This window comes from Salvelinus namaycush, chromosome 11 (genome assembly GCF_016432855.1).
Source record: "Salvelinus namaycush isolate Seneca chromosome 11, SaNama_1.0, whole genome shotgun sequence".
NCBI lineage: Eukaryota > Metazoa > Chordata > Actinopteri > Salmoniformes > Salmonidae > Salvelinus > Salvelinus namaycush.
The window spans coordinates 12085189-12100498 of record NC_052317.1 but is presented as its reverse complement, the minus strand read 5'-3'; the positions used below and the strand labels follow the sequence as shown (position 1 = coordinate 12100498).

The 15310-nt window shown below is 42.7% G+C and overlaps 1 protein-coding gene across 3 annotated transcripts in view; it reads left to right on the top strand.

The window, feature by feature from the left end:
- The window catches only part of LOC120055828 (retinoic acid receptor RXR-gamma-A-like), a 51658-nt gene extending 36610 nt beyond the window's left edge, over positions 1–15048 (top strand). For 2 of the 3 annotated variants that reach the window (XM_039003819.1, XM_039003817.1), the window contains exons 3-10: positions 4136–4283; positions 5191–5370; positions 5504–5664; positions 12727–12856; positions 13034–13166; positions 13355–13446; positions 13697–13802; positions 14305–15048. In XM_039003819.1, coding sequence (XP_038859747.1) covers positions 4136–4283; positions 5191–5370; positions 5504–5664; positions 12727–12856; positions 13034–13166; positions 13355–13446; positions 13697–13802; positions 14305–14452 — 1098 coding nt within the window. In that variant the 3' untranslated portion in view covers positions 14453–15048. The remainder of the gene's footprint in view (positions 1–4135; positions 4284–5190; positions 5371–5503; positions 5665–12726; positions 12857–13033; positions 13167–13354; positions 13447–13696; positions 13803–14304) is intronic. The other variant, XM_039003818.1, reaches the window with a different exon arrangement.
- Positions 15049–15310: the final 262 nt, after the last annotated feature.

Genomic DNA, 15310 nt, shown 5'->3' with positions numbered 1-15310 from the left:
GTTCTTAACTGACTTGCCTAGTTAAATGAAGTATAGTTAAATAGAGAGAGAGACAGAGACACTTGCTAGTGGTTAAGAGTGTTGGGCCAGTAACCGAAAGGTCGCTGGTTCAAACTGACTAGGTGAAAAAAAATCTGACTGTGCTCTTGAGTACAGAGAGAGATAGATGCACTTCTGCCATCAAAGACTGTAGAAGAAGGACCAGATAGTCGACAAGAACTTACACATCCTTACACATTTTTTTTTAGAATAGTTATTTTACTTTAATCCGAAAGTGTTGAGTTTTATTGGTCCTAAGGGTTGAGAAGAGAGCGGTAGAGGAGGAGTGGAGGAGGGAGACAACAATTCAAAGACCAGATGAGGTGGGATGAATGAATACTCACCCTGGTCAGTGAGCAGAGGCAGCAGGTCAGTGGAGTAGCTGAACTCTTGAAAGGAAGTTTGAGAGCCACCTTCACAGGCTGAAGGGTCATGGAGGCCCTGGACAAACTCGGCCGCAGGCTCTCCTCCACCAGGGTCATGTTGGCAGTGACCTCATCAGGGAGGAACACAAACATACTGACATCATGCTGCATCTGAACAATCTGCCGAGAGAGAGAGAGGGAGGGAAGGAGAAAGAGGCAAGGATAAAACAAAGAAGAGGAGAGATCAGATCAATTGGAAAATATGTTTGTAAGGAGTATTTTTCATTTTTTATACCAGGCTGTGAGAACAAATAAACTGTGTTCTTACTGTACAGCCCAGGTCTGAGTTGAAGCCCAATTTCACTGAGTAATGGTCCTGGTTCATCATGGCAATATGGGGGAGCGCCTCCCCATCTAGTTGGAAGTACTCCATCCCTCTACTTTGATTGAAGTTATCCATCTACACACACACACACACACACACACACACACACACACACACACACACACACACACACACACACACACACACACACACACACATGTAAATAAGAACCGGTAGGTGGAAGGTGAAAACAACTTCAGGAGATTAAATAAGGACTTGAACCCCAGCCCTCTAGTACCTTTGAATTAGGCAACACCCAGAGCAACCAAGCCAGCACTTCCCAGGGGCTTTGTCAGGATGCGATCCACCTTGCCGTCAGTCTGGTTGATTGCGTCAATGGTTGTGATTGTTTTCAATCTTTCCGCCATGTGGCGCCAACTCTCCCATGTTTTCCACATGCTCAGTACAATGCTCATGTGCTTTCAAATTGGTCCCTATATTCTTCCAGTAAGGAAAACCATCCCTTATGAAATTTGTCTCTTAAAAAAAATAATAATACGACAACAAAAACAAAAAGCTGCATCAGCTCTACCTGAATACAATGTCCGTGTGATTTTTTTCTCTCCATTTTTCATAACTTTTTCATAGTTGTCACAACTAAATCAGTGCTAGCTAGGCTAATGCTAGTGGTTATTGAAGTGCTAGCTAGGCCTGGGTCTGTCTCTGGGCTCGTCGTCGTCGTGTCCTCTGCCTCGACGATGATGGCAGTATTATCAGCGGCACCTGTCTTCTTACTAAAGAAATGCATTAACTTAAGTCATGTTTATGTTACAATGTAGTCTTCTTTTTCTTTTCTCTGCCCCGCTCTTCTGAAAGCGGCAGTTTTTGCTGCAGAAAGTCACGTTTGCAATCATATCGTGTGAAACAATGCCTAGAGTGGCGCATGGGAGGGCCTCAAGCGGATATTTTTTTTGTTTGTTTGTTTTTTATGCCCAGGTCATGAGGCACCTTGATGATGTGAGGCCTGAGGCAGTTGCCTCTTCGGCCTAATGGTAAGTCCACCACTGGTGCTAGGGTTAAGGTAAGGGTTAAGTTTAGAGTTAGGATAAGGGTTAGAGCTAAGGTTAGGATTAGTAGATAGTTAGTTGAAATGTTACTGATGGACTATCCAAATAAGTAAGTAAGTCGCCTTGCATGAGCAAGCTGGAATGGCTCATAGGAGCAGGAGCCTATCTCCTGTTTCTGTAGGGTGAAGCAGCTTGATGTACAAGTACACCCCCTGAACAGGACGCTAGTCTATCGCAGGGCCTTACACCCAATCTCTTTAATGCTGAGTGCCAAGCAGAGACACATTGGGTCCCATTTTTACAGTTTTGGTATGACTCGGCCGGGGATCGAACTCAAACCTTCCAATCTCAGGGTGGACATTCTAACCACAACCACTGAATAAAGAAAATAATTACAAACTATATACACTGAGTGTACGAAAACATTAGGAACACCTGCTCTTTCCATGACATAGACTGACCAGGTGAAAACTATGATCCTTATTGATGTCACGTATTAAATCCACTTCAGTCAGTGTAGATGAAGGGGGGACACAGGTTAAGCCTGGAGACAATTGGGACATGGATTGTGTATGTGTACCATTCAGAGGGTGAATGGGCAAGACAAAAGATTTAAGTGCCTTTGAACGGGGTATGGTAGTAGATGCCAGGCACACCAGTTTGAGTGTGTCAAGAACTGCAAAGCTGCTGTTTTTTTTAATGCTCAACAGTTTCCTGTGTATATCAAGAATGGTCCACCACCAAAGGACATTCAGCCAACTTGGCACAACTGTGGGAAGCATTGGAGTTAGTCAACATGGGCCAGCATCCCTGTGGAACGCTTTCGACACCTTGTAATCATAGCTACGGGAAGTAGGGATCTGCAACACCCCCTGAATTGATTTTGTGGATCTTTTTTTTCTTTTCTTCTCGCTAAATAGTGCGCTGGGCAAAAAAATCATAAACCCCCACAGCCAAACATCTTCCCGCGGCTATGCTTGTAGCCCATGCTCCGACAAATTGAGACTGTTCCGAGGGCAAAAGGGGGTGCAACTCAGTATTTGGACGGTGTTCCTAATATTTTGTACACTCAGTGTATATACAACCCATTTTTCATGTTTTACCAAGTAAATTTTTCACTTTTGAATAAGCTATCCAAATGTCTTCATTTGGGCACAGTGAATGAATAATGTATAGGCTATATGAAGTATTCAGCAAGGGTCTCACATGCGTAATGCATGGCTGATATGTGTGGGGTGAGAGGCATGGGACGTGATGTGTAGACTAACAATGTAGGTCATCTGTAAGTGTGTGTGTTTGTGCATCCTTGTACATCTGTGTGTGTGTGTGTGTGTGTGTGTGTGTGTGTTTGTGTACACAAGATGCCTATCTATTACAGCACATACTTACTATATGCATGACTTACCCTCACTAGCAGGACAATGCATTATTAGGAGGACGTTCTCGTAACTTTTTAATCCGCTGTGGTTCATAATGATCAGACCTGGGTTCAAATAGTATTTGTTCCATTTATTATACTTCAGATGTGCTTGATTGAGCTTACCTGGCACAATGGAACCAATGCAATAGTCCTTACTGTAAAACCCACCCCTCTGGCACTCTAGACAGGCTCAATCAAACACAAATACTTTATTAACCCAGGTCTGGTAATGATGCTTTCCTTTGGCCCGGAGTAGCTTATTCGGTTTCCTTAATGACCAACTACCTCCCTCTGCTGCTCTCCTGTGGAACTGCATGTACCATAGTTCAAATGAGTGTGTATTCAGCTTAGTTAGAATTCTATCTGGTATGGATTACATCAGCCTTACAGTTACCATTTTGTGCCCTTCCTTGAGGGCCTTCTGTAAATGTTTGCTATTGGCACGACATTATATTAAGGACTGTGTAGAGAGAGTAAATCATCCAAATTAACAGGTACTTCCTTACCGGGATAAAAATCAGATCACATGACATGACAAAGGAAAACACTTCAGATAAGGTTGTTAGGGAGGTAGGAAGTGTTCAGATAGGGAGGTATGCACATAGACAGAGAAATTAACACAAGCACACACACACAGACAAACACACACACACACACACCGACACACTGAGGAAGGCGCTGACTGTATACTGTATAGCTAATGCATGCAGTATACAAAAGACCACTTGAGGTGCTTGGTTCTGTCTTCAACTAAAATGGAAGTCGGTGACTTTTGACCTTTGTGACACCGTGGGCAGTTGGCGAAAGTGAGCCAGTGTGTGTGTGCGTTTGTGTTTATGTGATATGAACACCCCCCCACCCATTCACACACACACACACACACACCATTAACCCCCTCTCTGTCCCCTGTTCTCTGTAGATAAACTCTCTGAACAGTGTGAGCAGCAGTGAGGACATCAAGCCTCCTCCAGGCCTGGCTGGACTGGGTCACATGAACAGCTACGGCTGCATGAGCCCAGGGTCCATGTCCAAGCACATCTGTGCCATCTGTGGGGACCGATCCTCAGGTAAAACAGCAGACTACATTATAGCTAGGCCCAAGACTAAGGCCCAAGACTACGGCCCAAGACTAGACAATACCACGAGAGCTTGGGACTAGAAGGTTCCATCTGCAAAAAAGAGAATTCAGAGATAATTGGGTTTAAAGTTGCAAACCCCTTATTGGTTTGAATGTGTCAGCAATTTTTATCTTGTATTCTTTTGAATTTACTAAGACAAATGGGGGTATTTAGAGTACTATATTGGTAGAGAACATTGAACAGAACAAGGCTATGTTAATAATTCAATTTTGACAAAAATGCAGATAGAGCCTTATAGTCCCAAGCTCTCGAGCTGGGTACCAGAGTTTTTCCCTTGACAGGTTGGATGGTAAGGAAAAAACTCTGTCCCTACTACTAGTATTACTAGTATACCATACCCCCTTCATCAACATACTGTACCTACAGGATAACTAAGCCAAATGAACATTTCCACGAGAAATGCTACAATAGATTATTTCCACTCACTAACGCCAGATAGTATATTTAAGCAATAAGACACAAGGGGGTGTGGTATTTGGCCAATATACCACGGCTAAGGGCTGTTCTTACGCACGACGCAACGAGGAGTGCCTGGATACAGCCTTTAGCCGTGGTATATTGGCAATATACCACAAAACCCCAGAGGTGCCTTACTGCTCTTATAAACTGCTTACCAACGTTAGTAGAGCAGTAAAAATAAATGTTTTGTCATACCCATTGTACACGGTTTGATAATCCACTGCTTTTAGCGATTCAGCATTCAGGCAGTTTATAAAGCTCCACAACTAAGCATACCATCCACACCAACACTGAATCACCCCACAACAGCAGCTCATGTACAGTAGGAGCTGATCTGATCAAGATAATCATTCTATTTCCTGTTCCTTTCTTCCAGGGAAACACTATGCCGTGTACAGCTGTGAAGGCTGTAAAGGCTTCTTCAAGAGAACCATCAGGAAGGACCTCACCTACACGTGTCGAGACAGCAAGGAGTGCCTGATCGATAAGCGCCAACGCAACCGCTGCCAATATTGTCGCTACCAGAAGTGTCTGGCCATGGGCATGAAGAGAGAAGGTGTGTGTGTTTGTGTGTGTGTGACTCCCCTGTGTGTGTGTGTTTCTCTATGCAGGCAGGTGTGTGTGTGTACTGTGTTAGTGTATGTAAGTGTGTGTGACCCCCCTGTGTGTGTTTGTGTTTCTCTGTGCAGCAGTGCAGGAGGAGCGTCAGCGGGGCCGGGACAAGAGTGATAACGAGGTGGAGTCAACCAGTAGTTACAACGGGGACATGCCGGTCGAGAAGATATTGGACGCGGAGTTGGCCATCGAACCCAAGACTGAAGCTTACATGGAAGCCAGCACAGGCAACTCTGTAAGCAAAGCTCTGTCTCTTTGTCTCTCTCTCTCTTTCTGTCTCTCTCTGTCTCTCTGTCTCCCTCTCTGTCTCTCTCTCTTTCTGTCTCTCTCTCTCTCTCCCTCTTTCTGTCTCTCCTCCTCTCTGTCTCTCTCTCTTTCTCTCTGTCTGTCTCTCTCTCTCTCTCTCTCTCTCTCTCTCTGTGTCTCTCTCTGTCGCTCTCACTCTCTCTCTCTCTGTCTGTGTCTCTCGCTTTCTCTCTCTCTCTCTGTAACTCTCTGTGTGTGTCTCTCTCTCTCTGTCAATTCAATTCAATTTGCTTTATTGACAAAATGTACCTATTGCCAAAGCTTACTTTGGATATTTACAATATTAAGATAATAAGAATCAATTTTCAACGGGACAACAGTAACAACAATAACCAAGGGTCAAAATAACCATACATTCAACAATAACAATAAGCATACAGTAGAGGACATGTGCAGATTGATTGGTCTGTCAGACACTGTCCCTCATCTTATGGCAGGCAGCAAAACGTCCCACAGGATGGGTAACCTAGTCTCATCAGAGAGTCTTTGAAACCTTGTAGAAGGGTTTCAAATTTGGGGAAATGACACTCTAAGTATTTTAGATTTTTTACATTTTGTCAGGAAATGCAGCTCTGTCTCAGGTTCTGCTGTGGTGCAGTGGTTGCACAGCCTTTCCTCTACAGGGAGCCAGGTTTTCCTGTGTCTCAATGGCAAGGCTGTGCTCACTGAGCCTGTACTTTGTCAAGGTTTTCTAAGGTTTTGATCAGTAACCATGGTCAAATGGTTAGCCACGGTGTACTGACGATTTAGGGCCAGATAGCACTGCATTTTGCTTTGTGCTTGTGTTTCCCAATAAGCAATTTAGTTTTGTCTGTGTTGTAATTTGTTTTATTCGGATTGATTGGATGTTCTGGTCCTGAGGCTTCAGTGTGTAGTAGAACAGGTTTGTGAACTCAGCCCCAGGACCAGCTGGATGAGGGGACTCTTTTCTTTGCTTAGCTCTTGGCATTGCAGGGCTTGGTAATGATATGAGAAGGGGTCACTGTATTTTAGATGTTTCCAAAACTGAATTGCTCTTTGAGTTTTTATTATTAGTGGATATTGGCCTAATTCTGCCCTGCATGCATTGTTTGTAGTTTTCCTCTGGACATGTAGGAGAATCTTACAGAACTCTGCATGCAGGGTTTCAATGGGGTGTTTGTCCCATTTGGTGAAATCTTGTATTGCAAGTGGACCCCACACCTCGCTGGCATAAAGTGCAATTGGTTCAGTGACACATTCAATTAGTTTTAGATATTAGATATAGATATATCTATATCTATATTAGATAATATATATTTCATTTTGAATTTGTTTTATAATGGCGTAGAATGCCCTGCGTGCTTTCTCTCTCAAATCATTCACTGCATCATTAAGGTGTCCAGTTGAGCTTATTTTTAACCCTAAGTAATTGTAGTGTGTGTAGTACTCTATATACTTTGTACCAACTGAGAACTTTGGTCTAATTCCCTGGAGTCTGGATCTTCTCTGGAAAATCATTATTTTTGTCTTTTTGGGGTTTACTGCCAGAGCCCAGGTCTGGCAGTACTGCTCTAGCAGGTCCAGGCTCTGCTGTAGGCCATGTGCTGTGGGTGACAGCAGGCATTTGGTCATTTGCGAAGAGTAGGCATTTAACCTCTGAATTGTGGAGACTAACACCACCACATTTTTCTAGAATAGTGGCCAATTCGTTGATGTAAATATTGAAGAGTGCAGGGCTCAGATTGCAACGCCCCTGGTTAAAGAATTCTGTTTTGAATCCGTTTTGAATCCAAAATAGGTGACCTATGTGATTCGTGTAGATCCGATGAGTAAAGTTTGGGGGGGTTGGATCCCTACTGGCTGTATCCAAGGCTCAGCCAATCGTTTACATAACAACAGAATGCAGCGCAGCACCTGACTGAAGAAATAAGACAAACCAATTTACTAGTTACAGCAGCGCTTCCACTGAACGATAACGAAGAGGTACAGTGTTGCCAACTTAGCGACTTTGTCGCTATATTTAGCGAGTATTCAGACCCCTCTAGCGACACATTTCATTAAATCGACTAGCGACAAATCTAGCAACTTTTTCTGTGGTTATTGGAGACTTTTGGAGACTCTGACGTGAAAGCACGTATCATTCTTACTCTTCTCAACGAGCAGCGGGTGCTGCCGTGGGCCCCACCCCCGTCCCAAAGCACTCACGGGCGGCCCAGTCCTCGTGCAGCAGTCCCTCCCAGCTGCAGTCAGAGCAGGAGATGTTCACCCCTCCGCGTCCAGGCTGCAAATGAATCGCGCAAGCGGGAAGCCGCCACTGGCTTACATTCAGGGCGGGATGTAAATGTAAAATGTTCTTTGTCTAAAATAAATCATTGCACAAAAATAAATCATTACCTTTGACTCACACAGCCTCAGTCACTTACTCACCTTGTCCACTGTGTGTGTGTGCCTCTCTGTGACATAAGCTAAAGATCTAGCTGGCTAGCTCATCGTGTCTCAGTCTAAACTGTACACTCAAAAATACAGAAAGGAGTGGGAATCAAACCCTGAATTCAAAGGCTGGTTGAAGCCATTTATTGGAGATGATACACGGGCATACTGCCTGTATTGTAAGGCTGATTTCTACGCCAAACTTAGTGATGTAAAAAAACACATGACAACTCAAAAACATACTCAAAAGGAAAAGCCTTATAACAGTTCCACCCAAAACAAGCTGCCATTTATGGTTTAAAAAAATTACTCTGCAAAAAAGGCTGAGGCCACCATGGCATTAGCTATCGCTGAACACTGTTCCATGCTGACATGTGCTCACATTGGAGAAGCAATCTGAGCTGCTTTCTCAGACTCCACTGCTGCTACCCACTTCAAAATGCACAGGACAAAGTGCACAGAAATTATTAATGGTGTTCTAGCACCATACTTTCTGAAAAAGTTGGTCGCAGATGTGGGTGACCAGCGTTTCAGCCACCTCCTCGATGAGTTCATGGATGTAAGTGTTTCTAAGTACCTGGGGGTTGTGATAAGGTACTTTAGTGACACCGAGCAGACAATTGTATCATCATTTCTGGGGCTTGTTGGGTTGGAGGGAGGCGATGCCAAATCTATAGCCCGTGCTGTTGTGGCTTTCCTCGAGAAGCGTTGTCTTAAAAAAGAGAAACTCCTGGGGATAGGGCCTGACAATGCCTCTGTTATGACGGGATTAACAATGGGGTCCATAAAGTGCTGAAGGAGGAGTATGGCCTCAAGTATCTGGTTCTTATTCGCTGTATGTGTCACTCTCTACAGCTTGCTCATTTGTAGTTCTAAACATATTTAGGGTGTTATTTACTCACTTTTTGTCTCTCCCACAACGTTATTCCTCTCTCCTACAGCTTCCATCACAATTACATGCACATGGCCAATTATGCAAATTAGGCAATGACGTCATTTAGCGATTTTTAGAACAGCCAATAGCTACTTTCCTTACTGAGGAGTTGGCAACACTGAAGAGGTAACGTTAGGTGAGAAGCCTGACTACAGAGACGGGGTGAGAAGGTGATGAAGTGTACTTCATGAGCTGTAACCGAAAAACTACTGGCATTTGGAAAGTTTGAGGTGAGGGAGAAAGTGTGGTGGAACAAGTATTAGCATTGTTAAGTATCTTGCTAGCTGGATCGAATTCTCCGTTAGCTAGCCAGAGAAATGTTGAGCAACATTAGCCAACTTATCTGATCAAATAATTTAGTTTACATGGTGTGAAAATAGCTTGCTAATAAAGTCAGACAGCTAACGTTAGCTAGCTAACATTACAACATTAGATGAGCTAACATTAGTAACCTAACCAATTCGCTATAGTATTAACTGGTATACAACTCCTCAGTTCCTCAAGTTATAATGCGTTAGTTGATTACTGGATCCTGGCAATCTGTGTGAAATGTTAACTAGCTAACGTAAACTCACGTAAACTCGGACATCGCCTTGGTCCGTACAATTGCCCTTATTTTAGCGCCCCAAAAACGTAATACTTCCAGATCAACTGTAATGTCAATACCATTGTAAAGCACAATTTCTCCCCTTTCCAACAGAATCAATTACATGACCTAAACACTGCCCGTTTCTGCATAATTCAAGTAGGCAATGAGCCCCGTCGGGTCTTTTTAAAAATGGCGGGTGGGGAAGCGAAACTAATGCGTGATAGTGAGAAGGAGAGATGTCATGTGGGAAAATTGCTTTTTTTCACTCGATCTGTCCAACTTATCACCTTATCGCCTCTAAAATGTAAAAATAAATTTAAAAAAAAAACAAAAAAAAAACACTATAAAGAGTTTATATAATGTGTCATTACATACCTATTTGAAGGTTTGTGTCGAATTTGAATTGGGTTTTTAGGGCGGTGCTAAAGTGATCTTAGAAGTAAACAGCAGCTTTGAGAATGATGATTGCATGCAATGATGATGCAAAAAAATGACTAGGTATCCCCCCTTACCCCTGTCACTGTCCATTTCTTGTTTTTAAAGGATGAGAGAAGTGCTACACCTGGTGGAGAGAGATTGTAAGACATAAATAGTTGCTTTATGCATGCTGTACGTTACGACATGACATGTCACGATGTAACGGAGGGTCCGTTTTTTCAACTTTTCTCCAATACTATAGAGCCATTACCATGTCGATCAACGCTTGAATAGAAACCTAGTTCAAAACCCGTGATTTTGAAGTCAACACAGTCGCTACAGTCCCATTAGTTTTCTTTGTAGCCTCGTTTGAATGTTGCGGTTGCGCAGATTTGTACAGAATGGGGTGAGTTTACGTTAATGCAAGTTGATTACTGGACCCTGGCAATCTGTGTGAAATGTTAACTAGCTAACGAACTAACCACTATCTGTTAACTAATGTTTTCCCTCTACAGTATGTGGTTAATTTTCAGAATGAGAGAGTTAGGTGAAAATGAGACGTTGCTTGTTAAACAAGTGGATTCAGGGATCAAGTGTAGCTGGAGCTGGACCTGGCTTAAGCTGGATGCCACTATAGAGGTGAAAGGAACACCACACACTTTCCCTCTTTCCCACTTTTGCTGGCACATTGTAGAACAGATGTCCACAGGCAGAAAGTGTACAATGTAATAATGTGCAGTGTAGCCCAAAGATATTGCTTTTGTTGTGTTGAACTTCACAGTAACACGTGTGAGTGAGGGGGGATTATAATTTGTTTTACTCAGTGAACGTTATTTTTGCGCACATGTAGCCTTGTGCACTTGATCGATGTCTACTATAGTGGCCACTATAATAGAGCAAAAATAGAATGCCTGTTTGTTTCATTATATTTCTACTTTAAGATGTTTTTTTCCCAAGTGCAATATTTAGATGTGTGTGTGGTCACAAGCGTTCTATTGTAAAGGCTGTCATGGCTAACTGCAATATTAATGTATTGTTTTTTTCCCCTCAAGACTTGACTGTCATTTGCAGTAAAGTCTAGGCAACCAATAACATTGGATTGCTTTCTTTACATGTTTTAGCTGTGAGTTAGGTTCACAATAACCACTTGTTATTTTACACACAGAGACTGATCATGTAGATCATATTCTTTGTTGTTTAATTAGTTTAAAACCTGTATTTACCCCTAGCAGGGATTTATTGCATGTTTCAGTGCAAAAAAAAGCAAGTGTCACCTTTTTGGGCCCTCAGCAGTTTGCATCCCTGAAGTATACATTGATTTAATTATGTCATATGTTTTACCCCCTACACCACGTTCAATAACTTTGTAGAACAGTTGTGTATGCCAAACGGAATCAAATGCTTTTTGGAAGTCGATAAAGCAAGCGTATATTTTGGTATTATTTATATCTATCAGGGTGTGTAGGGTGTAAATATGATCAGTCGTGTGATGTTTTGGTATAAATCCAATTTGGCTTTTACTCAAGACATTGTGCTTATTAAGGAAGTTTAGAACTCTTACATTTATAATACTACAGAAAACCTTCCCCAGGTTACTGTTCACACAAATGCCTCTGCAATTGTTAGAGTCAAATTTGTCTCCGTTCTTAAAGATTGGGGTTATGAGTCCTTGATTCCAAATGTCAGGGAAATAACCTACACTCAGTTTTAATATAGCCAATTGAAATTTTGCACTAGTGAGTTTGAGCATTTCATTTAGGATGCCATCGCATGCTTTTTTAAATTTGAGGGCCTGAAGTTTCTTATAGAGCTTCTGGTCAGTAATTGGGGAGTCTAATGGATTTTGATTGTCCTTTATAGCTTTTTCTAATCCATTCAACCTCTCATGAATTTGGCATTGTTCTGCGTTTGTGTCATTTTGAACGGTGTTGTAGAGTGTTTTAAAATGGGTTGTCCATATGTCACCATTTTGTATCGCTAATTCCTCTTGTTTAGATTTTTTTTTTTTTTTTTTAATTTTGCCAGAAGTTGTTTGTTTATGGACTCCTCAATTAGTGCCAGCTGCTTGCTCTCTCTCTCGCTCTCTCTCTCTCTCTCTCTCTGTTTCTGTCTGTCTCTCTGTCTCTGTCTCTCTGTCTGTCTCTCTCTCTCTCTCTCTCTCTGTCTCCCTGACTCTTTCTCTCTCTGACTCTCTCTCTCTCTGTCTCTCTGTCTCACTCTCTCTGTGTGTCAAATCGTATTCATTGTTCTAAATGCTCGTGGTCACTCTACACATGTGACTATTTGAATGTTGTAGAGTGTCATGTAAATGGATCATAATACAGAAACCCCAATGTCAACTCTTTAAACAGGTGTCTCTGGATATAGTGCTTTTTGGTATGAAACAAGTGTGTCGGATATGTCGCATAGCAGAAAAACCCATTCGAAAGCACATATAAAGTAAATGTTTTAAAAGAACAGCCATACTTCATACACTTAGAAAGGGACACCCATGAGCATTCATTTCCGATATAAAAAATTAAAATGTGAAAAATGTGCATTTATTGCATTTTGGAATCAACCCCCCCCCCCCCCCCCCCCATTTGTTCCACCTATACTCCGTTTCCTCTTTCATAGCCGATTTACTGAATGTTACATGTGTGTCTTTGTCTATCTGACAGAAGAACGACCCGGTCACCAACATCTGCCAGGCAGCAGACAAGCAGCTATTCACCCTGGTGGAGTGGGCCAAAAGGATCCCCCACTTCTCTGAGCTGCCCCTGGACGACCAGGTCATCTTATTACGAGCAGGTAGGCTCCAGCTACAGCACAGCTCACCAACCAGATCACCATGGATGTTGACTTACCATAGTGCTTTACTTGCGGCAGTAAAACAGACACGCCCTCACCCCTCTGGACAAGTACATTGTTCTAGTCACAATCCAAGTTAAGCTCACCAGTTAACCGCTGTGCATCTCTCTCTGTCAGGCTGGAATGAGCTGCTCATCGCCTCGTTCTCCCACCGCTCTGTGACAGTGAAGGACGGGATCCTCCTGGCCACGGGCCTCCACGTCCACCGCAGCAGCGCCCACAGCGCAGGAGTGGGCTCCATCTTTGACAGGTCTGAGAAAAATACCTTTGTCATCTTCTGTAACACGGTTAAAAATCCAGCCCTGGTATTTCTACAGCAGTAGACATGTGTGTACTGATAGTTTGTTGAGCATCTATAGATGGACTGACCAAAATAAAGTGTTACCGTATTTGTTTTTCCTATAAAATGGTCTTTTCTTCTCGTGTTGTGATCTCCAGAGTGCTGACGGAGCTGGTGTCTAAGATGAAAGACATGCAGATGGACAAGACTGAGTTGGGCTGCCTCCGAGCCATCGTCCTCTTCAACCCAGGTAACTACAATCAACGAGAAATACAACAGAGGAGGCTCATCTGGAGAGGAAGAGGAGAGTGGTCGTCCTCGTTCATTTGAGCATTCACGATATTCATCCAATAGGCCAATCCATTTTTTTTTTTTTACATTTCACCAGCCACCATGTATTACAAACTCATTACAATCACACTTCAGGAATATATACCGTATTTGACATGGACTGTGTGCACAAGAGTAAGTTCCTGTCTGTGAATGTTCTCTGCTTCCAGATGCCAAGGGCCTGTCTAATCCTACAGAGGTGGAAGCCCTGAGAGAGAAGGTGTACGCCTCGCTGGAGTCCTACACTAAACACAGATACCCAGAGCAGCCTGGCAGGTCAGTCTCACACCGTCAGCTTATTTGACTGTCTGTTCCTTTCACGCCCGATCATGCACACTAATGTCCAGTCATTCAGCAGTATCACGTGTCTCACTCAAAGGCTCTTCCTATGATCCTGCAGCTGTTGAAAGCACAGGAGGTTGGTGGCACCTTAATTGGGGAGAGCGGGCTCGTGGTAATGACCGGAGCGGAATTAGTGGAATGGTATCAAATAGATCCAACACATGGTTTCCAGGTGTTTGATGCCATTCATTTTTTCCGTTTCAGGCCATTGTTATGAGCCGTTCTCCCCTCAGCAGCCTCCATTGGTTGAAAGAAACTAAATAGAGGCTCTAATTTCTTCATATTCCTTCTCCACTTTAAGACTTTAAGATGATATGTCATAATTCATCTTTATGGTTTGTGTGTACCATTAGAAATCATGAATAAGCTCTGAAATGACACCCCCGACTAGAGTAATCAAACCTCCCTTCTCGCTTTTATCTCCTCTCCCGGTCAGATTTGCCAAGCTGTTGCTGCGTCTGCCTGCACTGCGCTCCATCGGCCTCAAGTGTCTGGAGCACCTCTTCTTCTTCAAGCTGATAGGAGACACGCCCATAGACACGTTCCTCATGGAAATGCTTGAAGCGCCGCACCAGATCACATGACACGAGTCGTACCCATTGTAAATACCCCCTGAACCCAATTCTCAGATCCCCTAGCTTTACCCCGGAGTACAACTGCTATGAAATCAAACTTGAGAGTTCTTAACTTGCATATTTTGTACCAACCACAATTAATAATGTGAAAATAAAACGTTTCTATTGGTATTTTAAGAAAATGCAACACTGTAAAAGGTGAATTCTAAAGAGGATTTTTTTTGTAAATAGAAGAGTATTAATTATCAGATCTAGCAACAACTGAATACAACATGAAGTCTTATTTTATTCAGTGATGAATAGTATGAAATACAATGTCACTAGCATAGAATATCTGTGGAAATTTAAAAAAAGACGACTTTGAACGTGATGCCCTGTCAAGTCATTGTGCCTTGCCTTCAACGTTTATTCTTAACCTCAATTTGATTTGATTTGAATTGCAGTTCGAAAAGAGAACACAACAAAATAACTCACATTCTATACATGTGTGGGAGAGAAGAATCCCAGCAGAGTTTATGAACAGAACCTCACCCTTCAAATAATCCAGATGTCTGTTTTTTTATGCGATACACTTTTAATAAAGTCAATGGTATGCGGTAACATCATGTTCGGCGTCCTATCGTAAATCTCCTTTGCATTTGTGAAGTAACCTATCAAAAGAGAGCGCAAGCAGCGTTGGAAAGCATGAGTATGGGAAATGCGTGGAAGTCCCAAACAGTAGTAACACATGGAACCCCAGTTGATTTTATAACGCCAGTGGACCAACCAACAGCTCTCCTATTTGCCATACCTCCATTTGTGTTTCATTAGTGAAACTGTAAAATACTAGCTAATTACTCTTCTGAAATTAGAGAGGTGTCTCATAAA